The 26,549-nt window shown below is 41.4% G+C and overlaps 2 protein-coding genes across 3 annotated transcripts in view; one reads left to right on the forward strand and one right to left on the reverse strand.

Annotated features, from left to right (window-relative positions):
- Window positions 1-20,953, reverse strand: part of Rab26 (RAS oncogene family member Rab26) — a 65,929-nt gene extending 44,976 nt beyond the window's left edge. The window contains exons 1-5 of one of the 2 annotated variants that reach the window (XM_011310382.1): window positions 20,888-20,953; window positions 20,716-20,752; window positions 16,255-16,344; window positions 4,289-4,350; window positions 3,304-3,440 (exon numbers count right to left, since the gene is read on the reverse strand). The gene's annotated coding sequence lies outside the window, so the exon portion shown is untranslated. Of the gene's footprint in view, window positions 1-3,303; window positions 3,441-4,288; window positions 4,351-16,254; window positions 16,345-20,715; window positions 20,753-20,887 lie in introns of those variants that run through there. The other variant, XM_011310383.1, reaches the window with a different exon arrangement.
- A 576-nt stretch (window positions 20,954-21,529) lies between these two features.
- LOC105269830 (polycomb group protein Pc) lies at window positions 21,530-25,323 on the forward strand. Its single transcript, XM_011310380.1, has 4 exons — window positions 21,530-21,611; window positions 22,112-22,279; window positions 22,620-23,030; window positions 23,144-25,323. Exons 1-4 carry the CDS (start codon window positions 21,549-21,551, stop codon window positions 23,702-23,704), a joined length of 1,203 nt encoding a protein of 400 aa, XP_011308682.1. The 5' UTR covers window positions 21,530-21,548; the 3' UTR covers window positions 23,705-25,323.
- The last annotated feature ends 1,226 nt before the right edge of the window (window positions 25,324-26,549 follow it).

The following is a 26,549-nucleotide window of genomic DNA, read 5'->3' on the forward strand; positions in this document are numbered from 1 at the left end:
CCCCCCCTCCTCCTCTTTTTCCAACAGAGTGCCACCAGAGTCGAGTGAAAACGAGGAGAAACGGTATACACTCTGTGCACGAATACCTCCCCACGAGGCCCCTCAGAAAAAAAAAAGAGAGACAGAGATTCTAGAATATCTCTTTCCCACTCGCCGGCTCTGCGCCGACGGCAACGTGTTCCCGACACATACAGTCGAGTGCCAACACATACGCAAAAATACACAGACGCACACGAAAGTCACGGTGTGCGTCACGTGGATGGGATACGAATACTTGGTGTTTCAGTCCGGTTCCCTCTTTGCGGTCCAAGAGGATTTTTTTTTTTCACCGTCTTTATCCTTCGCCCGCGCGAATGGAAGGCGAGAAGGAAAGGACTTGGCGGTCACAAAGGCATATGCGAGTACAGAATTACGGCGGGTGATGGTTCCAGTAATGATTTTTGTATTTTTTTTTTCCACCCCCGGAAGTTGGGGGTGTCGGAATCGGGGAATGGGACCCCGCTCATTTGATAGAGCGGAAAATTTTAACAAGATTTGAAAAAAAAACGAGACCTTTTGGTCCTGTAGATCTGGAGTTACAGCGAAAAATGTAGAAGTGATCTACAATTGATGATCTAGAATGATCTATGGGGTTTTTTGGATTTTCGCGGGATCTGTTGGGGCGAAGTGAGCGGTTTTTTTTTTTGGATCGATGGGGATATTCTTCGGTGGATGCATCTCCCTTTCGTTTCCGTTCGACCGATGCAAATGATCTAGCATTGATCGATGAATGATCTATGGGAATTCAGTTGGGATTTTCTTCGGATCTACTGGAGCAAAATGAGTTGTTTTTTTTTTAAATTGTAGGTAAATTTCTTGGTCTATCGAATGGGATCAGTCCTAACCACCTGTCTGCGTAGAGAATCGGTCAATATAAGAGAAAAAGATAATGGTTGTGAAATGGAGGTGTAATTTCGGGCGAAGGTCGGTGGCGTGGTAATAATTAGTAATACCGGAGGTGAGGTAGAGCCGAATGTACGGAAATGCAAGTTGAGAAAGAAAAATAAGAGAAAAGGACATTTGAAGAGTAAAAGGCGCACAGTGGGCGCCTCTTGTTCTTTCCACACCATAACGATCCTCCCGGTTCCTTCTCTACCCATCTCCGAGGTACCCCACGTGTTTTTGTGTCCCACCGAATTTACAATGAGCCCGGGAGTCAACCCCTGAGCATTGGAAGGTGGACTATACCAAAGACCGGAATGACGAGACCAGGATCTCACTCCGCGTACATATTGAGACCAGATGCCTCCTCGTTTCTGTCTAAATCATTATTCCCGTACACCAGTGAAAAAGCACCCGCTCACTTCCACCGGTAATTCAACCTCCTTTGATTTTCATTGGCTACATTTATCACAGGTGAATTTCTTTCTAGCAGGAATCATCAAGATCATATCGTCCACCATCAGACCCAATGGACGCACGTTTCGATCGCACCTTTCAACAATTACTTCGATCGATGATTTATTCATTTAAGACTTTCCACGGAATTTCTTTTGCTTCAACGAGAGTCATCATTGTTCAGCTATTGGTTTCGGAGGAAGGGGTAATGGCAGGCGGTTAATAATTGTCTCATCGGATAGATCGAGACATTCACCCGGAAATTGGGAAAAAAAATACAAGTCGTTTTGCCCCGGTAGTTTAGGAGATACGAACGAAAAACGTATTGAACGGTGAATATTGCTCTCCACGTAACTTGAAAACAAACCGGGCTAGACGACTCGTCTTTTTTTTCAATCCGATGGTAAATATGCCGAACTATCGAATGAGGTCATTATCGACTCCCCACACCCACTCCCTCAACAGTTGGATAATTCCAATCGTTTGAATTCACTGTTTCGATAATATTTATCTCACAACGCGATGATAATCCTCGAATCGAGTCATCGGTCCTCGCATTGACATCGGAATAATAATGACTCAACTGGCTATTTTATTTTCATTCCAATATATTCTCATCAAGATTAAATAGTCTCTCATTCTCCCGAATAAATTGCGCACTTGGAATGTCTGTTGGGCTCTCAAAATGGCTCGCGAGGTCTGCAAAATGGTGGTGCGGATAGTTTGAATCGCTTCGAATTGTTCGTACACGTATTTCCAATGGTTTAACGCTTACTCATTGAGATTATTCTCGAGTTGAGGTTATTTCTTGCCTTAAAGTCGTTTCTTTTTAAGAGCAACGACGCAAAAACTAGTCGCGTGCTTAGCTAAACGTTGGTGCGGCCTTGGGGCTTGTTGCATCGGTGCGCAAAACATTGGGACGTGAATTGAAATGGTTAAGTACCTTGGATCGTTGCAAAATTGATTTTAATCATTAATTTAAATTTTTCGCGACAATTTTCACGGCAATTATCAAAAGTTATAAACAGATCCACTGGAAAAACCGGTACCGCCAAAAGCCGTCGATCTCTTTCGCGTCAGTTTTCGCGGATTCTGCCCATTGAATTGGAGCCATTTTTTTTTCCTTTGCGTAGAGAATTTTCCGATCTATCGAATGTAACCAGAAGCGGCTTTCTGGTTCCACAGTCTCTCGAAGTATCAACGAAAAACAGGCGGAATTTAATTCAGGATTTTGTTAGTGAATATCTGTATAGGAGATCATTTTGACAGCTGTTTGTCAACATTCAATCCAATAGTGTCGCCAGAGTAGACACATTCCCACTGAAATTCCCACCCAATGATTCCATAATTTTTACGATCCTAATCGCTTGCTAATTGGCCATCCGCCATTTTACCCACAACTTTACGATCCCAATCCCCAACGCGTCAGGATTATAAACCTCGAGGAAGCCCCCCCTGACTCCATAAATTACCCGAAACTCCACAAAATCCACCTCGACCCAAACAGACTCAATAAAAACTCCAAACAGTAAAATCACTCGCATTTCTCAATTCTAAAAATGCAGAATTTTGGGGTTGAGAATGATCCCATCGAATAGACCAGGGAATTTACCCACAAATTAAAAAAAAGACAATTCATTTTGCTCCACTACTTCTCGAGTTATGGCGGAAAAACTACTTCTGACAAAAAAGAGATTTTGGGCCTCATCTGAAACTTCACACGAGATTTAAAAAATTGTCTATTGGTAAAACTCACAGCTACAGATCTCAGCGAACGAGAAAAGTAGTTCCTTCATTCATTCATATCCCCGAAAATAAAGGTTGAAATAGAAAATTGGGCCCACGTGTCACAGGGCATGAAATTCCCCGGGGTCTCAGAAGTAAGAATAAGAATATCATGAAGAATGAAAAAGGAATAAGCCTCACCTTTTATATAATAAATACGCCTAGGCCATAACGAACCCAAGCTGGGACCGCTCGCGAGCGCGGGGCCCAACGTCGACGGCGCGTGTCACAGGGGGCAGCTGGCAGCGGGCCCTTTCATTGTGTTCAACTCAACTCACCTATAACATATATATAAAAAAATCTATATACGTGAGGAAAACGGTCCCAAGAGGGAAGCAGACTACGGCCCACATAATGGGCCTCAAATGGCCAAATTATAGACCGATAGTACCAGTGTCTCAACGTCTTGGATATCGAAATCAACTGCTGTAACGTATTATTTAACATAAAACGGATGTTTTCACATCTATTTCGATGTTAATCTGTTTATTTTTGGGACTTATCCTAATTTTCGGGCCCCACAAAACTCCAGTATTTCCGGCTTTCAATTCAGTTCAATTCAATATGAAGAGGTGAGAGTCAATTATCAAAAAATACAGATTAAAATGTATTCTATCGAACGGCCCATCGGGCCCAATTTTCACCGATTATTTTGAAAACATTTTTTGACAACAACTCAAGAACTATTGGGACGAAAAAGGTCGTCTTTTTTTTAAATCTTGGTTAAATTTTTCGACCTATCGAATGGGGTGACTTTCAATCCCAAATTTTGGAGGGTATTTTCCCTCTGGAAATATTTTTTGGGGATGAAATTAGCGTCTTTTTGATGGATCACGTGATGAAAACGTGAATCGCACTTGTCCTCGAGACAGAAAAAGAATGAGTAAAAATAGCTCGAGTGTATAAACATGCGGATGACAATAACACTGTCATTAGGGATTCAGTCCGGGATTTCGGGGCATACCACGTTTTACTATAAAACCTTAAACGTATATATACGGGTGTAAGGCACGTGCCAACAACAAGCTTCCCTTTTATTGTCACTCTCTATCTCCCCCTTCTCACTCCATCCGTCGCACTTCCCCCACTACATTAAGGGACTAACCTCAAACAATTAATTACTCACCTCTGAAAATCACTTCACCATAAACTCCAATGACATTTTCATCATCCCTCCAGTTCCACCATCTGCAAACAGACGAAAATTATGGAATAATTATGCGATAAAGCCAAGTGCACAGAAATAAATTTTTCTATTTAACAAAAATTACCACTCCACGTGAATTCAATTATGCATTAAATTTACCGTAGCAATAAAAATTCAATCGAAACAATCGCGATTTTCATCTTCATTTAGTGTTCTGTTAAGTGGATTTTTCATTTCACAATTGAATTTTTCACTGAATTTGACCCGCGGTTTGTGGAAAAGTCTGGAGAGTGAGGGGTGATGGGGAGAAAAATTAATTGAAAAATGCGGTTGCTTGTGAAAAATTGAAGAGTCGTGTTTCACACATTCACATGCGGTATTGTATGACCATCGCGTCAACCGAGTGTAATAGACTCGAGCAAGGCCGTATGCTCGGTGCAATGAACAAGTATTGACCTCGTCTCCAGGAAAAGTACCCTCCCCCAGCCATCCTGACCGGCGAAAAAATTTTTTTTTCAGTACTTCACCCCTCCCTTGCCCCCACCTACGCGAAAAATCGAGAGAAAAGAATTTTAAGACTGTCCAATATCCGTTTTTCAATTTTGACATACCGCCTGGGTGTCAATATTTATCACTTCGGGGACAGATACCAATCGACCGAGTCCTCGTGACGGCACAACTCCACCGAGCGACGTAATTTCCTTTTTTTTTTTCTCCTCTTTCAACTCGCATTCGTTTTATTTTTATCTCTCCTGTTCGTTTTTTTTTCTTCTCTCTCTGCTTCAGTTTTATGTAGCAGGTAAAATGCCACACAGAGAGGCCCTGATTGGTCTCCCCTCGAGTGTAAGTAGCAGAAAAGCAAAATGTAAATAATGATGAGAGGCGAGACAAAAATTCGCGTGACCATTTCTTTTTTCTCTCTCTACACGTTTTAAACTCCACAATCGGGGAAAATTTCATGGAATGCACAGTGTCTACAAGACGCTTTGCGATAAGTTTTTCGTAGAAAACTAAAACCTCAGCGCCAGCTACTTCACCACCTGTTGCCCTGACATAGCAAAAGAGGAAAAAAATATGGTCGAGTGTCTTCCGTCAAATGTTCCCACAGAATATTATTCCCTACCCACCCTAAAAGCCCCTATTAACTACATAATCGCTCTTCAAAAAATTACAATCTTCAAAACAATAAAAAAAATACAACTGAAATTTTCTCAAAATCAACAATTTTTCAATAATTCCAAAAAAAATTTTGGAAATCTTGAGAAAAACGCGCCAATCTCATTCCATTTTAATAAAAATTTTTTAAATGCACCCGTTTTGCCCCTCCGCGGATTTAGAGCAATTGATCAAATTTAATTGTCACACGAAATTTTTTTTAATTGGAGTATGAATTTTGCTCGAGGCGCTCGCTAATTTGGGCATCGTCTCGTTTTCATCTTCAAAGTTCTTTTCAACTTTTCAAACCAATTGCGAGTTTTTCTTTTTATTCCTGTAAATATTTGTGATATCGGTAGTTGAATAGAGCGCCCCCACCAGAAGTCGAGACCCCGACGTCCTTGATTCGTCGCGATAAGCTCCGCTCAAAGTATTATATTCACCGCACATAACACCCTATCTCCAATATTTATAAAACCTAAACGTTAAAATGTACATGGATGTATTTTCTGTGGCATTTGCGTGTTATCAGAATGAAATAACACAGCGGCGTGTGATACCAGAGTTGCTGTCTAGTCTTGAGTACGAGATAAGATGATACATCCAAAATGGTCGATCCTCAAGCGATTACAAAGCCCTTTATTTTCACATTTTCACCACTATCTCGAGAGGTAATCGGCGACAAATATCGACTCTCCTTTTACCACAAAGTGGGAAAAATTTCCGATCTAAACAGCTACACGACTCAAACCTTTAACCAACAACTCCCAAAGATAACCTCAAACCCAATATTTTCCCGCCAAAATCGTTTACCTCGATATCTCGAAGCCCTCGAGGACAAATAGAGCCGTCGAGTTGTGTTTTCGATTGAAAATTTTCTCGGCTTTCCAATGATACCGGAATCGATGAGCTAGGTCGATTGCCACTCGAGATATCGGTGGAGAAAAAAAAGTAAACAGATTATACAGATGAAATTCACCGGCTTAACCTGAAAATCGTTTTATTCGTCTCGGAAATTTTGCCTCGTGCCTTCTCCTCCCTCCACTTATTTATTTTTATTCTTCGGAGTGACTCGAGTGTCTCTAATCTCTCGAGTGAGGTTTACCCCGGGTACTTTACGGTGCCTTCGAAAAAAAGGACGTGGATGATCGCACATAGGCAGCTGCCTTTCCCCGCAAAGGATGAGACCAGATGGCTCTTTGGGGCCTATCCTTCAAAATGTAAACCCATACCCCGGGTATAGCAATGTTGCCAGAACACCCCGATGACCGCACCAAGACGAAGGACAAGTATTCATAAACAAAGGGAAAGAGGACTCCCGGTTTCGAGTTATTTTTTTTTTTCAACTCTCAAACTTCAACCTACCATGGATGCCTCCAAATTCCCTAGAACGATAATTTAATAACTAGATCGACGAAGGTCACGCATTGATAAACAAGACGAGCACTCCGATCTCAAGTCATTTTTCTTTCAACTCTCAAAGTCTAACCTATTGTGTACATCCCTAGAAGTCACTAGAAAACGAATTAAAAAACTAGACCTCAAACGTGGCCTCTTCAAAAACTCATCGATGCAGACTCATTATCTAGACATGAAAACTCTGGAATGTTCGTTGCCGACAACGTCAGAAACGGTTTCCCCTAGAAATTCCCAGAAAATGAAAAAAAAAACTAGATCTTCGCCCTATTATTAGCTGCTACGGCCCATTGGGGGAATTCTTTTCGAACTCCTTCGATCTACAATCTGCATACAGGGGTGATTATGGACCCCCCGCGGCCCTCGTAATGTGCCCCTTTGAAGAGTGACGGAATGGGGGGCGAGAAAGAGACGGCAATAAAATTCGGAGAAAGAAATGTTTCCAACTCCCCCAATTATCTTTCACCGGATGACGCCTGACCATAGGGAGCCTGTCAATTCCCAACGGTACGCGCTATACGTCCCAATGATGTTTTGCTGTCGCATTGCATTAACCGAAGAGGAGCGTTACGAATTAAAGGGGTACCAAGGGGGGTCGAGCTGGCCACGCCCTCTAGCTCATTATTCGCTTCTTCCCCCCACTGAGACCAAAGTACAACAGATAGGGGGTGAAAATCATTGCATTATGACATGAACTAATTCACCGTCATCTGAAAAAACCGTACGACCCCCACCGCCCCCCTTTGCACTTTTTTTTTAATAAAAAAAGGCGGGAAATACCGGGAAAATATCGTTTTTGATTTTCCAATGAAACACTTCCCTTTTTTTTGTTAAACAGCAAATTTTTGAAATGTATGACGGGGTCAGTTGGGACCCCATACCCCCTTTAAATTTGGCGGGAATTTTGAAATCAGGAAATGAAATTTGAGGTTAGATTTGTGTTTTGGAGGTTTTGAGTGACAAAAATGGGGAAAATTGGTATTTTTCAGACATCTCCGGGTTGGGGTTGTTTTTGAACCCGTCGTGGTACCGATTCACGGCGGAATTAACCGAGTTTCGGGGTTTTGAGAGACTTCCAGACTTTTCGACGGGAAAAATCCTTTTTTTTTTGACGACGACGATTCTTTTGTTCGGGAGAGTTGGGGTGTATCTTAATAGAATGATGAGGCAGACGGTGCGTCTGCGGTCAACTTTATTGCAACACTTACAAGAGAATTCACTGTTGTATGGGTATGGAGAGAGAGATAAAAAGAACGGGGGACCACCGGAAACGGCCCATCACCGCCCCACGCTCACCGCTTCCGTTCCCGTGACTGACTTCTCGTTTTTTTTTTATATATATTTTGTACATCTAGAGGTAGTGACGACCAGAATAAGTGTCACTGGAGAAGACAATGGCCGGGGGTCGACCGAGAAAACAGAAAAAATCGACAATTCTCAAGTCCAAATTTGAACTTCGCGCTCAATTCCGCATTTCCGGAAGTTGGAGACGGACTCGATTGAGAAGGCATGGGAGATCTCGTTTACGAAAATTCCAGATCTGGGAAAAAAAACACTTTCTCACTTTCAGAATTCCGGGAATGTAGGGAGAACTAAAACCTTGCGAAAAACCATTTTTTTTTTCAATATCCCCTAGGTGTCATAAGAGCAAAATGGATTCGACTTTTTAGGTTAGTCTCTAAGTTCAATTCTCTGGAGGAAATTGATCCGAAGTCTCTGAATCTGACCTCGAAAGTTATTCCGCCCTCTGGAGGTCTGAATTCCAGCGAATTCTTCTTTTGACCGCGGAAAATGCTGGGCACAGGAAAATCATAAAAATCGTATGACCCCATGATGTAAATTTTTGGCGGGAATTCACGGGAGTGACGATAGATGATTTTAGAGGTCACTGATCCTCCCACAAGGTCACGGCAACGAAAATCTCGGGCGCAATAATGGCGCACAGCCAAAATTCCAGGGGAACGCGGCGAAAACCGGAATTCTTTGTGGCGAATGAAGAATATTCATGCACGAAAGCTTGTGGACGGTTTACCGGTATTATCGTCTTGTTACGTGGGTAATACTGAGCTTCTGTCGAAGGATCAATAGAGAATGCCCGTCCAATAATAGAGGATGAGAGTAAAAAAAAATGTGGAAATACAAACACATCAATAATTTCGGTGTAAAGACGATTATTTATGGAGTCTCGGGCTAAAAAAAATTGTGGAAAACTTGGAAATATCATTTCTAGGTGCAAAGACCTCCTCTAGGTGCAGAGAACGTCAGAAGACAGAATTTCCCTTTTCTTGTTGAATTTTTCGAGACTTCCAGGGGTTTGGGGAAAATTCGGGGGATTGGAGAAATTCTGGAAATGATTTGACGGATTCTTTTTGGGAAAATCCTTGGGATTTTTTTTTAATGTAAGGAACGTTGATGCTTTTTAGTACCGTTACATATCCTGGATAGGAGTGAAACAGCTCAAGTTTCAGGTAGAAAGGAAAAATATTCCTTACGTTATTTCCCGTTTCGCGTTTGTGCGCAACATTTATTACCAATTATTTTTCCTCATTCCCTCGCGCGGTGAAGCATGTGCGTCAGTTCATTGCCTTCTGTGTATACATTGATGGGGAGATATTGCAGAGAATATATATAAATTTTTCATTTTTCTGAGAGAAAAATCGCGACAACTCTGGCTGCCTTCTCCCACTAATTGCGTCATTATCTCGCAAAGTATCGATTGCAGGTGGAAATGATATCTGCATTTTTTGTTGGAAATTTAATTATTCGCAGAAAATGTCTAATGACAGTATCTTCTAAATTCAGTACTTTCCGAGATAATTGCCTACTTGAAGTTTTCTGACGATGATATCACGACGCCGCGGCACCTCGAGTCGTCGCTCCCTTCTGATCTCTATCCCGTGAAATATCGATTAGGCAAAAAAAACTCATCCGAACTTTTTTTTGGTAATTGAATTCTCCACAAAAAAGGTTCTATACAATTTTTCACTGTAATCAGTAGTTTTCGAGATAATTGCGTAATTCGTATAGGTGACGCGTCGCTTTTCCGTGAAGGGGAAATCGCGCGAATTTTTGTGAGTTTTCCGGTTTTCCGAGATCAAACGACAGTAATAAATAATAAAATAATAATAAAGTTTTAGAAATCGTCAGACAGAAGAGAGTAAATAATTTTGGTAATCGTTGAAAGATCGATTGATGTTGGGGAGAATTTTCCAAAGAATTTTCATGCAATTGATGTTTCATTGGAGTCGGACAAAAAACCTCTCACCCGTAAATGAAAAAGGAAAAATGGCCTGCAGGTAAAATTCATTTGGTATCAGAGGCCCCCGGTGAAAGCGCCAGTCTTCTATATATCCAACCCAAAGTGAGACAACGAACAAACAGCAGAAGAAGGAAAGAAAAGAGGACGTGACGAGCGCGAAGGTCTCCAGTGTGCGCATTTCAATGAGTATTTGTGTGAGTTTCATCCATGTATACATGGGGCCATTTACCAGAGACACGAGTGTGCACCCGCTCTATCTCGAACAGGTACGTGTCCCCGAGGTCTCGCATAAACCTGATCTTCATTGGAAAAAATTTCAAATGCATTGCTCGGATGAATTTAAAAAGCTGGATTATTTTTTTTCACCACACCGGGTACGAGGAAAATGGAAAATTCTCGTTAAAAGAAAATTCAAAACATTCGTCAACTCATTTTCACCGGAAAATGCGCGTCAAGATTTCCGGAAAATTCGATTTACGGTATTTTAAACGGAGGAGGGAGGAAAGATCGCTGGCATACCCGGGAAGAGTTGGGGAAATGAGTTTTCCGATTTTCCGGCGGTCTTTTTTCGGGGACTGGAAATTGTTTTGGTGGGAAATCCTTGGGGGGTCAGAGATCGGCGGAGACAGCGGGGAGATGGGAAATTGATGAACATGTGAGGAGTTGATTTTCCGATTTTCCGGGAAATTTGGAAGAGGTTTTGGTGGAATTATGGAGATCAAAAATTTGGGAGGCAGGGAGAAACTTCGGGGCGAGTGAGGGAGACGAGAAAAGCAGTTGTGGTAAACGAGTTTTCGCGAAATGATATGAAATTGCGAGAAGAGTTGATCTGAATTTTCCGAGCAAATGGAAAATTGGATAATGCCAAAACGGGAGAATTTCAATAATGAGAAAAACCAGAGGATACTCCAGAGGCGGGAGGAGAGGTAAAAAAAAAATACGCGAAAGCTCCAAGAAAGACCCTAACACCGAGAAAATTCAAAAGCCAATTTTCCTGATTCCCCGTGAAAATCTGAAAATCCCCTTTCCACTAGAAAAAAACTAAAATTCGAAAGAACAAAGCCACACATGTAACATCCACCTGCCTCTAACAGAACCCCTAGGCATTGCCCAAACAAATCGACAAATCCTCACCTCTCAATTTTCCAATTTCCCAATTTCCCAAATTTCCAATATTGCATATAAATTCCAAAAATGTTCAATTCCAGCTCAAAAAAACGCGATTCAAAAATCGGCCAAAGATTTCATTTGAACAATCCAAAAAAAAAATCCTGAAAATCCCAACCACATCGGGAAAATCTCTAAAGAAAATGGGAAAAAGCTGCACCTAAAATTTTCTAATTTTCCAGAAACCCGGAAAAACTTTCTTTCCCCAAACCAGTGGCGAGGGAAATCGTGAAACAATCCCCTACCATGCACTCTGTCGACACAGGGTTGGGGGAAAATTGAGGGGGATGAGGGGGGGGGGGCGATGGAAAAAAATGGATGAGTCCTCGGGCCGGTGCGAAACACTGGCTCTGGAGTAAAAGCGACGTCGAGCGTCTCGACGGATCGATAACGTTGGGCTTTCGACGTTGGGGTGGAGGCGGGGGTGGCACGCGTTGTGTCCGCGTTATGAGGGGGTGACGGGGAGGGAGGGGGCGCCTCAGGGGGGTGTTGCCATGGCGACGGAATTACCGTCGATGAGGGGGTGTAAGAGGGTGGCCAAAGGGTAGGAGTCTAGTTTTGTCTCTTCTCCAGGCTTTTTTTGTCTCTCACTGCGGCTTTTTTTTTCTCTTTACGGAACGCCGGGGTGAGAATTCGCGCGATCGAAAATCCACTGGAGAACGCTTGACTGGAGGGGATGGTCCCTGACAGGGGGTGGTAAATTAAAACTTTATCATTTTGGGGAATTGAGTTGCGAAAGTTAAGGGATGGAGAACCTCTTTTAACGAATTTCTGGAGAAGTTCGAGGCAAATTTTCTTGGTTGCGGATAAATCAAGAGTTTTGAGACTTGAGTTTTTGATGAAGACAACATTTGGACGTATTTACAAAAGAAAATTGACGGGCAAATGGAGCTTTTGAAATTCAATTATTATTCAGGACTGAATGACCATGAGAAATTTCCGTTTCTCAGACTTTCTGATTAATTTAAGAAATGTTTCTGGGTCTGGGGAATTTTGAGAATTTTTTGAGAACTGATAGACCAGATTTTGGGAGTTAATTAAGATTCTGAGATGGAAATAATTTCTTGATGGAGAGAGCTCATCAAAACTCTCCATTTTTTCCGGAAAATTGTGATATTAAGCACCGATTTTCGATAGGAGAGATAACCATTTGCCCTCAGAGAATCGCTACCTATTTTTTTCCAATTTTTAAAAACCGAATTTCCCGTTAAAAAATGCGATTAATCCGAGACTTAAATTTTTCTCGTCACTCAATCGGTCGAGAAATATTATTCCGCAACTCCCGCTGTCATCCCTGACACAGAAATACTTGTAAGCCCCTTCCCAACTTGCGCTGAATTACAACAATCAATTTCCCTAAAGTATTAACGAAAAACCCCTGAAAACTGAAGATTTAATGACGAGTTATCGATTGCATGTACTTCAAGCCGAACGGAAAGTTCCACTCGCGGGATTGTGAGAGGCGGCGATAGACTGCGCAGAAATTGACAAAACTGCGTCCCGCCCTGCGCAGACGAAAAACGGCTATTTTTTATCTCCCAATCTATTGTATCAATCGGCAAAATTTTTTTTCCACCGCAATCCTCACAATTTCGCACCTCTACCTGATTTTTTTTGTGAAAATTCCCCAGAAATCACCGGAGCTACCGCGGATTTTTCCCCAGACCATCCGGCAAAATTCCCAAAGGAAAAATTTGATTTTGCGAAAAACTTGTCAAGTTGAAATAAAAATTCTTCCGCATTTGGACATGACACTCCCTACTTCTCCTCAAGGTCACGATTGTTTATCGATGTTTGCGGTAATTATCGAGATATTGACACTGCCATTTTGACAAGGCCACGCCCTTTTTCAGAGTTGACCGTTTTCCGAAATTCTTGTGATGGCAGGTTCATCGGAATCTTTACCATCGGGTTGATAATATCGACGCATTATTTTTGTTATAGTTTTTCGGGTTATGACGGTTTTTTTGCGAGAGCGACGGAACGCCGCGCTGTTGCCAACGGGAAGAAAAAAACCTCGGCGGTCAGTTTTTTAAGCGACTAACAAAAAATTTGTCGATCTAAAAGCAAATAAGTTGAATAGAAAAATTTTCCATTTTTCCTGCGCGAATTTGTCAGCCAAAAATTAAAATTGCGAGGATTTTCAAAGAAAATTTGAAAAACGACGAAATGATTGGTTAGAATTTCATCAGAAGGGATCGAATTTATGGAGAAAGAAATGAGAGGAAAAATGGGGAACGAGTCATGAAACCGTCAGCGATAATCGATTATCAATGAGTTCCGAAAAAAGTCGAATTGATTCGATAAAAGACAAAAAATCCGATTTGTCGCTAAAAATTTCTGGCCCTGAACTTCGGAAAACGCGTCAAGCAATGCACGCGGATTTCCCCATTTTCTATTCGAGATGACATCAAGATGACATCAAGATGACAATTTAAAAAATGGCGAGGAGACCGCCATCCACGAGGAAAAAAGAAAAAGATCGCTCGAATGTTGGAGAACGCCATTTTTTTGGGGCCCGTGATTTCTCCGGGAATTCGGTAAAATTTCGACTGCGGAGTGACACAACGATATTTCACGTCACCTTTGAAAATCTATTTCCCAATACGAGTTTTCCAAGGTGTCGAGCTGGTGGAGACTTGAAATCCAAGAGGACAAGTTGAGACTCGCAGACCTTGAGAATCGGAATGCTCCTCCTCCAATCGGACTCTCACAAAGGAATTTCATTTCAATGCCCGACATCGACAGCGCAAAAATTTTCAAAATAATTGTCACGACGAGAGTTACAACAATAAACCCAGAAGACAATGGAACAAGAAATAATAATTAAACTTTTTACTGTCATGGCGCGTCCGTTCTACACACCGAGCGAATGAAATTTTGCAAATCCTGTCAATCCTGTCAATCCTGCCAATTCGGTCAATTCTTTCAATCCTGTCAATCCTTCCAATTATGTCAATCCTATCAATTCTATCATTTCTGTCAAAGTTAAAGGTGAATGTGACGTCAACTGAAAGTCAATATCTCGATATCCACCTCTACCGAAAAAATTTCGTTTCAATATCGTCAACAATGACGACACAAAGACGCGGGAAAGTAATCAGCATTGACGCCAGAATAACATTGAGAAAATATAATCAACTCGGTGATTCACTGTCTTTCATTAACTTCTCCGAATGACCGCCTCCATTATTCAAAACAGGCGATCGTAAAATCCCGTCAAAACAATTCGGTACCCGGGCCTATTTCAGTGGTCAGTCCTCTCACAAAATGGTAGGACACCTCTTTCACTTCCAAAACTCGAAACTGAGGGCCCGAGGGGGCCTTAAAACCTGGCCCCCCTGACATTAGGACTCGACAACGACCGGTAATTTGAGACTCCATGCTGTCTGTATTGTGTTATTATAAGCTGGAGTTAATCCGGAGGATTATGCCGGTTTATTTTAGTATTTGGGGGTGATGAGGTTGTGTCTGTACTGGTATCATTGACACGCACACATTGACGTATGAAATGGATCTATCCTCTTTCAATTCTTGGCAGAATTATCGAATCCATGACAGATCTATGTCGAAAGAATCTAACACCTGAGATAATTATGACTGATGAAGCATAATTATGATTATGATGACTGAACTCGTCGCTCCTGTCAATCGCGTCCATTTTCGAAATTACCCAATGACCGGTAGAGTTGGCCGATCTACCTGTCAACGCCGTATCGATACTAAATTTATGTAGCCCTCTCTCGTAACGTGAATCAATGAAATACGCATTAATTATTGATGGAGTTGACAGCCGGTAGATTCAATGTTTGACAGAAATCCTGAGAATAGATCAAACCGAAAATCTACACTGAGAGAAATATTCAATAAAAATTACGTGTATTTTCCGTAATTCTGGAGCGAAATGTGGTTGTCGGAAATTTTACGGAACTGTCACGTAATTTTTATCTAAAGTCACGGAATTTTTTCGCGGTGTTCCGTAATTTTTATCTGAATTATCGGTGAAAAATAACGACACCGTCACTTAAATTTTTCGAATCAACTCCGTAATCGGTAAGTGAACTGAAAGTTCCGTAATTTTTACTAAATATTTCTCTCCGTGTACCTGTCAAATATCCCACAAATGCTTAAATGGTGTTTATCCTCGCGACAAAATTAATGGAGTGCATCCATAGTCGCGAAATTTGACAGCGGGTAGATTTGATTTTTGGCAGAAAATCGGTAAACTCAGGGAATAGATTTGACAGATCGGAGCTCGTGACAACGACCTTGTCATCATGCGACTTGATACCGTGTTGCATGAATATTTTACCTATAACTCTTAAGAATTCTCTGGAATTTTTACAGCGGGAAATTCCGACTGTCAAGGTTCACGGGTAGATTAATCTTCTTGGTTGTATGCAGATTCGGAGAAATTCTTTCTATCACGCGGTGAGCTAATGCCTTTGAATGATATCTATATATTACTCCGAGTTATCGATTACGACTCGAGTGAGATTTTTCTTCTCACCGAAAATAAAGTAATATTTTTATCCGTACACGTTGAAGATTAGGTTTCAAAGTACTGTACAAAGCCGGTGCTGACGACGTGTTAGAGTCATTCCGGCTGATAACGACTTGCGAGATAGTCACGACATCGCGCGCCTACGGACGCTGCAAACATGGCACGTGGGTTTTACCAAAGGGATATTTATGCTCGCGAAATGCCTGAGGCCTTGTTCAATTTACTAAATCTGTAGTGGTGAAAAAAAATCACCAATCATCAATATCAATTTTTTTTAATTTTACGTCACCGGTAAAGAATTAGGGGAGTCGTCACCCGAATCAGCTACGTCGCGGCCATTTCGGGCGCGCCTCCACCATTTTGTGTGACTCAAGGCGCGCGCAGCTTTTCCTTTGTTCTCGTCAAGCGATTATCGATAGTGAGTGTGTGAGAAAGACTACTTACCATCGGGTATTGAAAAAACGTGCCTCGAGGATGCGCTGCATAAATACATCGGCTGCATGCTAATGCCCACGCGCGGTCGTGCATCGAGATCTGTGGATAGGGAAATATCGTGAATCAGTGAGGTATCGAGACTCTATACTCCTGCATCCTTAAGATTCGCTTGGGACATTTGCTGGGGTATAAATGACGGCGTAAATTCGCGTTGAAGCGCACGGAGAGAAAAATTCTACACACGGTGAGAAAATTCTGCACACGGAGAGAAATATTCAGTAAAAATTACCGATGTTTCACATCGCTTACCGATTACGGAATCCACTCGAAAAATTTAAGTGACGGTATCGTCATTTTTCATAGATAATTCAAATAAAAATTATGGAACGCCGCAGAACAATTCCGTGACTTTAGATAAAAATTACGTGACAGTTCCGTGAAATTTTGCTCCGGAATAACGGAAAAGATACGCTTTTTTTGTTGAATATATTTCTCTCCCTGCGTGAAGAATATTTACTGCGCGTGAGTAAATTTGCAGATTCTTGTCGAGTAAATGGAATTATTAGATGAAAGTCAACGTCTGTTACACTGAGAGAAATATTCAATAAAAATTACGTGTATTTTCCGTAATTCTGGAGCGAAAGGTGGTTGTCGGAAATTTTACGGAACTGTCACGTAATTTTTAACTAAAGTCACGGAATTTTTCCGCGGTGTTCCGTAATTTTTATCTGAATTATCGGTGAAAAATAACGATACCGTCACTTAAATTTTTCGAATCAACTCCGTAATCGGTAAGTGAACTGAAAGTTCCGTAATTTTTACTAAATATTTCTCTCCGTGTATGAGATTAAATTACTTGAAACTAATCAAGCCGTTGATTGCGCTTATCTTCTTGTGATTTCATGAGGACTCGCTGCAAAAATATTTCCCTCAAAAAAATCGTTATTCTTCATGAGTGGTTATAGTATATTATCAATAGTAGAACTCTTCGATAAAATAATTGAATTTCTTAAATGTTGTAACTATCTGTCAGAAACACGCACGGAAAACGGCGCATAAGCCAAATATGTATATTAATGACAGGCACGTGTCGCATATAATTATTAGCATATATAACTTTAACTTTCTCTGAGCGAATATATTGCGCGCAATTATTTATCAAGTCCGATGCCCCGACGATGTCATCGTCTGGATATTTTCAATTATCGCATAATTAAATATTTCTCACCGTGCGCGAGACATTTTTCAGTGATTTAATCTAGAAAAATCTCTCAATAATCATTCTAACCCAGAAATTTTCCGAATTATCTGCCCCACAATCAGTCCCTCGCCCCAAACCCGGAATATTGAGAGATTATTTATCAAATTTGTTAATAACAATCGCAAAATTATCACCAATCACCCCCAAAAATGGCTAATAAATTAATAAAAAATATGAGAAATGGAAATTTGTGGAAATTTCGACGGAAAAAAATGAATTTGTCGGTGAAAAACGAGTGAAAAAATTGGAAAATTGCTGAATATTCTCGGACGGCCTCAAACCTTCAATTGACGATAACTAAAGAACCAATCGTCATAAAATTATGAGACGCCGGGGTAATCCGTGACAAATGATACAGAATGTACTGAAAAAAAAATTGAATCTCTAACCTGAATATTTCGTGAGATACGAGATGGTCGTTTTTGACGCGAAATTGCCCGTTGGAAATATCGGAGGCGCGCGCCGAGGCGTCAGTTCATTCCTCCACGGAAACCATTTCTATATTTTATCTGAGGTCTAGGCCGGCGAAATCGGTGAGATTTTCTATTTGTTCGAACGAGAATTTTCCACGCAAGGAAAAAAAGAAAAAAGGCTTTCCAATTTTTCCGGGAAAGTATATCTACTTGGAGTGGATTGATTCGGCGTAATTTTTCGCTCTTGAAATTCCCCACGATTTTCTGAGCTATTTTTATCCAACTTTTATCTCCGTGTGAAATAGTTCACACACTAGACTTGGAGGAGTGGGAGCTCAACAATGAACCGGATGTCTTCGATCCTCGAGACACTGTATTCCCTCTATCAGCATTGCTATCATCCGTGAACCTCGCCTCCGGAGGCAAAGTCACTCCAGCATGAGATGATTTCTCGTGTTGAGGTCATCGCGCGTATTGTTGCGTGACCATTTGCGGTTTGACGCGACTACTACAACCATAACCTATAGCCCATAATCAGCTCAAAATATAGAGTTCACTCATAATTACCGGTGAATAAAAACGCAGAGCATACTCTGAATTCCCTAAAACACATGCAGACAACTTCATGCCAACTTCGGCTCGATAGTTCCCGCGGAAACTTCGCATTTCCGTTAAACCTCAACTTCAAAGCTTCATGCAAACATAACCCTATCCTTTCCACTCTCCCACATTTCCGCAAACTTGACCTCAACCCTGGAAAACTCTGAATTTCCCCGTGAATTCAAAATAATTCATGAAAATAATAACAAAGCCTGCAGAAAACGCGCTGAAACCCTCGCCCTACGATCCACAATCTCCATTTGTTTAATTAACAAAAAAAAAATATATGAAGCCCAACCCTACCCCCGTTCCCCTTTCACCCCTAGGAGCCCCTAGCCCTCGCAAACCCCTAGATTTCCCCGGAATTCCAAAAAACCCATCTCAAATCCCAAGATTATTTCCAAAAACAGTCCCTACCTAAAAATTCCACCCTATTCCCCCCTATCCATCCCCTAATACTCCAAAAATCTACCGCAATTTCAAAAATCACCTAAATCCCCGGAAATCCTCCTCCCAATAAAACCCCACCCACTGCAACGTCCTCCCCCACCCCAGTTCAAAACCCCTAAGCCCCCGAGTCATCCCCCTTCCCCTGTAAAAAAAAATTTGAAACGGAAGACCTCTTTCAAACCCAAAGAAAAAGAACGCAAACTCCAACACTCGGTAACCGGCAGCGTCACTCGTTATTCACGAGAACATTGGCCAGGGGGGAATGGGGGGGAAGAGCGGGGGGGGGGGGGGGGGGGCTATTCCCCCCTTTTTTAATACAGAAAGGTTCGGTAGAGAGAGGGAATAGAACCGCTGCGTAGCGTGGTAGAAGCGGCATCGTCGCACTAGGGCCAGGATATTTCAATACCGACAGTCAAGAAAGAGAGGGGCAGCGCCCCCCTTTCCCCTCCCTTCATGTCTCATCGTCCCCCCTGCCCCTATTCGCACTCGACGTATGTCTCTGTCTGGCGTGCGGTGGCCCGAGGCCGGTGATGCCGGTGTTAGTGTACCCGTTTTGCGCCACAGAAGCTCGGCAAATGGTGGGTGCGGGGTAGGTTGGCGGACGGGGGAGGGGGGGTACCGCACAGGAGAGCCACGGCACGATTAGGGGTGAGGGGGGAGCCGGGGTAAGAGGGCCCGGCAATTGAGTCCAACGAACGTAGAAGGGAAAACCAGACCAGAAACAGTAATTCCGTCGACGCCCACTCTACACCAACGTCAGAAGGGTAACTCAACAGGGGGACGTGGTCTCGCTTGGGATTGGTCGATGTGTCCTCGAGTGGGGGGTGAACCGGCACTTGGTAGCCCCTGGCGGCCAATGGGACAACGGTTGTCCCTGTGAAGTGCAATTTTTTTTCACCCGTTGTCTCGCTCACTCCCTGTCTCTACGGCAATACCTGGGGGAGAGGGTAAGTCTCTTTGTCACTCTCTCACTCTCTCTTATTCTCTCAGTCACACTTTAGCGTCTGTGAGAGCGACCCCGAGAGGGACGGGACACTCTTGTCTCGGGAATCGTCGAGGTCGCACGCGTTCAGACAGTTAGACTATTTTCTCGTAACCAAGTGATACTTTTTTTTTTAACCACGTAGTGAAATTTATTTGTTATAACCCAGAGGTGCATGGAGGATTTGGCATATCTCGATAGTGAGGAGAGAGTGCAGAGTGACAGCGCAGTGTTGCCGTATTTTCATGAGTGTCTTGTTTGATTTGGATGATATTTGTGGACGGTGTCATTGGAATAGCTATTTGTGATAATGTTTCAACGGTATTTGTGAGAATATTGGGATACTTTGTGGATCAAGTGAGACAGTTGGGTTATAAACGAGTGAAATAAATTTTTTTTACATCTGGCAACGCTGCATTGCGGCGCGCGCAGTTGGTTCAACACACGTAAAGGGGCTCTCGGGTTGGGGTGGCCTCGTCCCTCTACGGCTTTTCACATTGTCCTACCCCCCACCTATATTAATCCTACCCTCTCTGTCTTATTCACGGATTTGTCTCACTCCCGCCCCCTTCCACTATTACAAAAGCCCCCCCCTTTTCGGGTATGAACAGGGTCGGGCGAGTCCAACCGACGATGTTTGCCGAGGGAAGTACGGCAGGAGCCCTCCAACACTAGTACGTCTCGATCCGGTGAATGTACCAGACGCCGTTCATTTTTTTTCCATTAAAATTACCCAAAAAAATATATATATATACTGCACTCACCCGACACCTTCCACACGATACTGCGTTACCGGTGCATCTGGAACAGTGAAAATCACTAGTTTGAAAATTAAACTAGCACCTAGGGACAAAGGGACTGTCTTAACGACTGATGATAATTTATTGGTGTTATTGCGTACGGGGAATTTTTGTGCTCGAGGTAGTAAATACCGACGTTTAGATCAGGGACCGCCATGTTTGGTGTTTACGAGCCGCGAGGGAGAAGCTACGGCACACGCTGACGTCACAGACTAGGGATTATCTCACGCCAGGGGACACCACTGGCAGCACCACTTTGTGCATTTTTTTTTTTATTGCCGAGTGTGTTTTTTTTCTGCATTGTGCAAACGTTGACATCCCTGGGGTTTTTTCGCGACTAGTGACTTCTGGGGAATTGTCGCCTTGTTTGAGGGATCGGTGGATGTAAGTGAAAATCGGTGGTTTTTGGTGGTTTCTTTTTTTTTGGTGGATAATTACAGAAAAGTGATTTTTCATCGATGGGACGTGCGTGTGAATTGGTGTTTGCCGGTTGCACTCCATGTGAGCGCCGTTTCAAAAACATAAGGTGGCACTCACCGAAGTACTAATTCTCGGTTTTTTTTTTTTTTTTGAGGGGCGACCCCTCGAGGTCGGTGAAATAGAAAACATCCGGCATGTGCCGTGAGAACTCACGTAAACAGAGTTTTTTGGGTATTTGTGAAGTGAAGTGGCAATCACGTGGATATCGATCGGCGAGGCGGTCTATTGGATTACGTGGTTGTGAGGTTTTTTGAAGTGAGAGAGTGGAGGATTATTTTTATTTTTTTTTATTACAAAAAAAGGAGTCACGGAATTTTATGGAGATGGATCTTGGAAACGTTTATGCCGCCGAGCGGATACTCAAGAAGAGGGAAAAAAGGGTGAGTGGGAACCGCCAGACGGCGGTACGAGACGGATTAATGGGGTTTTGGTGTTTGTTCTATGGGCAAGTGATCAGGAGACTCTGTACCTCCTTATCATTTCCATTTTTCAGATATTGCGATTAAAATATCAATCAAAATTTGGCTCAACTACAAAAATTTGATAATAACCTATTGCGATGGAACTGCTTGTATTTTTCTTGCACTGAATTCCGTTAAAACTAATTATATAAAAATCAAACGAACTCCCGAATCGAGATGTGTTGACTCCATTTCAACGATCTCATCGTCCCAAAAATGATGTTTTAGTCGTTAGTTTATTTGTTGTTTGATCAGAAGGCAATGATTCGAGAGAGCTCTTTCTCCTCCCTGGATGATTGATTAATTAATTTATACACGAACAAATGTATGGACTTATGGAATTATTAGAAAGAGAATTGGAAATATTTTATTATTTGAGTCCAGAGTGACTGGATATTGAATTGTTTGATTTTCACCAGGGGAAGGTGGAGTACTTCGTGAAATGGAAGGGCTGGAGTAAGAAATGGAACACGTGGGAACCAGAGGAAAATATTCTCGATGTGAGGCTAATTGAACTGTACGAGGAGAGCCAAAAAGGGAGTGACATTGCTCCAAGAAGGCCCAGAAGAGCAGACACACGATATAATGTACATATCAAATACAACTCATTACCCCAAAGATATAGAAATGGATTATCAAAATTTCCCCGAAGCCAAAAGAATGTAATTTTTATCTCAAACCAAAAATAAATTTCCCTGTTAATCATCATCTCAAATATTCCGGTAGATTATAAAAAATCTCTAAAATAAAGAAAAAGTGGCGAAAAAATATTGAAAAATTCATTAACTTACAATTATTCAACTCTCGATGCACTGAATACTCTAGCTTCTTCCTCGTCCAACAATAAGTGGGAAATAGTCTTCAGAGAACAGGAAACTCATTGGAACTCTTTCACTTTTTGGGGTTAATTATGGATTTAATTGACAGGAACAAATCCTGGCGAATCTGGTGGTGGAGGAGGAGCCAGGTGGAGATGAGAGAGTGGGTGAGGACAGTCAGGATGAGTCAGGAAGTACCTCAGCCCAACGACTGAATCCAGTACCAGACGAGGATACAATTGCCAGTTCCCTGGATGGTCATGAGTCTCCAACACCTCCAGATCTGTCAGTATCAGCTTTCAGTGTCGATTCAGACAGCTCCAACAGCAGCGTCGACATACCTCTTCTGCCAAGGCGAGAGCCAGGAATAAAGAGAAAATCTGAGGTGCTGAGCAAAGAGTCTGGAAAAATTGGCATAACCATCACAACTAGTCCCAGCAGTGGAGGCAGCAGTCCACCACCAAGCAAATTACCCAGGTTATTACCCCTCAAGGGAAATGCCACATCGTCTTCTTATCACGTGAGTACAATCTCCAATTAATTGATGAATCCATGGCTCGATTACTCAATCATTGTCACGATTAAAATTTCGAAAAAAGCCTTGGGAATCACTGACAATTCTTGATCTTGCAGAATCACAAGGTGAATGGTCGTCGGCCGTCTTCTTCGTCGGTTAAATCTACTCCAGAGGAGCCCTCGCCAGCTGTACCTACGACACCAGCTCCTGCCCTTCAGGACAAAAAACGCCCTGAAGCTGATGTACCTCATGGTCCACCACCTTCCCTTCCACGTGCACCTCCTCTACCGATATCACCACAGCTTGACACACCACTGGAGCATCCACCGAAAAAAAGACCGCACGAAAAATTGGAGAAGTCAAATGGTGTTACAGACACCAATGGACACAAATCACCATCACCAACAGACGTTTACACTAACAACAACAGGTTAACGTCGATAATTAATGGGCATCACAACAACAATACGACGTGTATCAAACCACCTGAGCTTATTAAAGCCGAGGACTACAAGCCCCTCAGTCCAGGCACTGATTACTGGCACTCGATTACTCCTGTTGCTGATCAAGTATTTATCACTGATGTCACTGTTAATCTTAAAACTGTGACAATCAGGGAGTGCAAGACTGAGAAGGGCTTCTTCCGGGAGAGGGATCCCAAGAGTGATGTCTATTGAAGTTGACGTTGATAATTACTAGGGATTTTTTTTCTCTCGTTTTTGCTGGTAGAGGGGGCGAGGGGATTGACGATGAAAATGATCAGTTGAGGTAATGAGAGGTTGTTTCCGGGATTTCATCGGGGTTACGGGAATAGGCCATGGGAACTTTTTTGTGGGGAATTCAATTTCCCAGAGAAAAGTTTATTTGGCATTCTTTGATTGGATCACTCGGTTGGAAGATGATCGGGAAAATGTCGGAGTGCATTTCGAAAGTCGGGGGCGTTTTTGGCATTTTTTTAAATTTCAGTGGAGTGGGTGGGCGGTGGGGGAAAGGGGTATAAGAACTTTTTTGTGGGGAATTAAATTTTCTGCAAAATGTTTATCTGACGTTTTTCGATTCGACAGCTTGTTGGATAGTTACAGGGAAGTTTACGGGGGATTTTGAGTTGTTTGAGGTGGAAATCAATCTCTCTAGTCAATTGATCGGAATTTAATGTCGATTAATTGTCCATCTCGCCAGTTTGTCTGCGAGATAGATCGTAAAGATAAATTATAAGAGTGAAATTCAACCGATTGATTGTAAATATAAATTATTTTCACACTACAATTGAGGTAAATTCGGTGGTAAAATTACCTCTCGAATAATTGTTTCTCATTCGCGTGGACAACCCCCAAGGGAGTGTAATTGTTATCGTAAAGACCTTTTTTTTAATTATTGAAGATATTTTTCAAGTATTACACGAGAATTTGAAATTTTTTTATCATTATTTTGTACATAGAAGGGGCTTGATAGTTCTAGAGCGAGATCTGAGGGGCGTGAGTCCTGGTAAATACTATAAACAATATTATTTTCAAAAATTACATTTTTTAGATCAATATTCTGGCGAAATCATCCCATAAATTTATCCCCAAACTCATTATTTCAGTCAATGGAAATGAAGAGAATGAAAAATCAATCAATTATTCCTCCTTAATTAATATCTATCAATAATTCTTTCATTCCATTCAATGCAAAAAAAAACAGAGAAATGTCCCAGGAATGGGCAACATTTTTAAAAATAAAAATAAAGCCAGTGGTTATTGAGACAATCGATTCTTCTTGGGGAGTGAAATTTATTCGCTCTCTTCATTTCCCAGAATTTTCTCCCGACAAATGCAATAGGAGATGATAATCAGAATAATTTAACCATCAAATTGTTTATTATGTTTTTTTAGAAAGCTAATGAAGTTATTTTTGTCAGTCGATTTTAAATAGTTGTTGGAGTTTTTATAGAAGGAAAAAAAAATCGAGTGGATTTTTTTTATTTAGTTTTTCATCTGTTTCTCGTTGAGTTTTTAATTATTTTTCATTCGAGGGGGAGGGGGAGAGTGATTATAGATTTTGCGAGCATATCTCGAAAGAAGGGACGAGAAAAATTGAGGGGTTGAGGGTTTTCAAGTGATTACCCACTAATTCATTCTAATTCCACTTCAACTAAATCCTCTAGACGAAGTATTAAAAATTAATAACAAATTCAAGTAAAAATGATCAGTGACGAGCCAGAAACTATTTTGAATGCCCTCAGCCCAGTCACGACCAAATTGTTACACAACCCAGAGTAAAATCATCTCAAAAATTTTATTTATATAAAAAAAAATAAGAGATCGAATGAAAAAAATGAAAATACGTATACACACACTGTGTGACACTCGTGCACTTTGAAAACCAGTAAATCCGTGATATAGTTGATTATAAATAAAGAAAACAAATAGATTGTAAAAAAAAAATACAACAAAAAGAAAAAAAAATTCGCAAAATCATATACGATGCTTATTTATTATAAATAATTACCGAATTTTTAGGTTTTTACAATAACTAGAATAGTATTATGAACGTGTACCATTGCGACAAAAAAAAAATTAATTGGCTTTGTAATTCCGATTAACCAAAGAGTGATATCTCACCGAAAACCACCAAAAACCGCATTATCTCGATAATTTCGATCCCCTGAGCAGATGGAGGCTCTAGCCCCTGAGATGCCAGAGAAATTCTCCGATTAATGAAATAAAAAATGACTGCATCTTGTCCCAGGGGTTTTTGAAAAAACCGAAAAGCGATTCGATCGTTAAGAAATCGTTTTTCAAATATCTCCGGAACGAGGAGAGACAGAGAAATAATTTGTTGACAGTTTTTATCGGAAATTCTTTGGTCTTTAAGACTAAAAAAAATTCAACCCTCTAGGTGCTCTGGGTCTCGAGATATCGAGGATTTTGCGGCGACTCGTTTCCAGATGTACATTTTTTTTGTTGAAATTCGTTGAAAACCGATGAAATAATAACAAAAATTCAATCAAACTGACAAATCGTCAACGACAATGGATGAATGATGATGCATTAATTGTTGTATTGTATAATTGTAAAGAGGATGAATAATCCATGTGTAAAAAGTGTAAATAGAGATTGATATTTCCTTGCGAGTCATAAGCGGAAATGGGTAAAACTAACTGTAGATTTTTCCTTGATTAATGAATATTTAGTTGTGTAAATAAATAAATATCTTGGACTATAAGTTGTAAAGGGTGATCAGTCCTCTGGGATTTATAATGAATTTTATTTTTCAATCACTGATCATTTCTTCTTTATCATTGAGAATAGACTGTGCGTACCTTTGATTATTTGTTTCTGTACTTATAGAACAACTCATTATTGTATTGATGATTGAGAGGATGCAGTTGCTAGTACACACATGATCGCGTATTAAAACGATATGTAAAACCCCGGTAGTACCAAATCCAACAGTAATTTTAGTTCTGTCTGGTACAGATTCCTTATATTTCAATAAAAATCATTATCTTGAAAATCCATTCGCCCTTCTTTCTTCAAT

This window comes from Fopius arisanus, unplaced genomic scaffold (assembly GCF_000806365.1).
Source record: "Fopius arisanus strain USDA-PBARC FA_bdor unplaced genomic scaffold, ASM80636v1 scaffold00075, whole genome shotgun sequence".
Taxonomy (NCBI): domain Eukaryota; kingdom Metazoa; phylum Arthropoda; class Insecta; order Hymenoptera; family Braconidae; genus Fopius; species Fopius arisanus.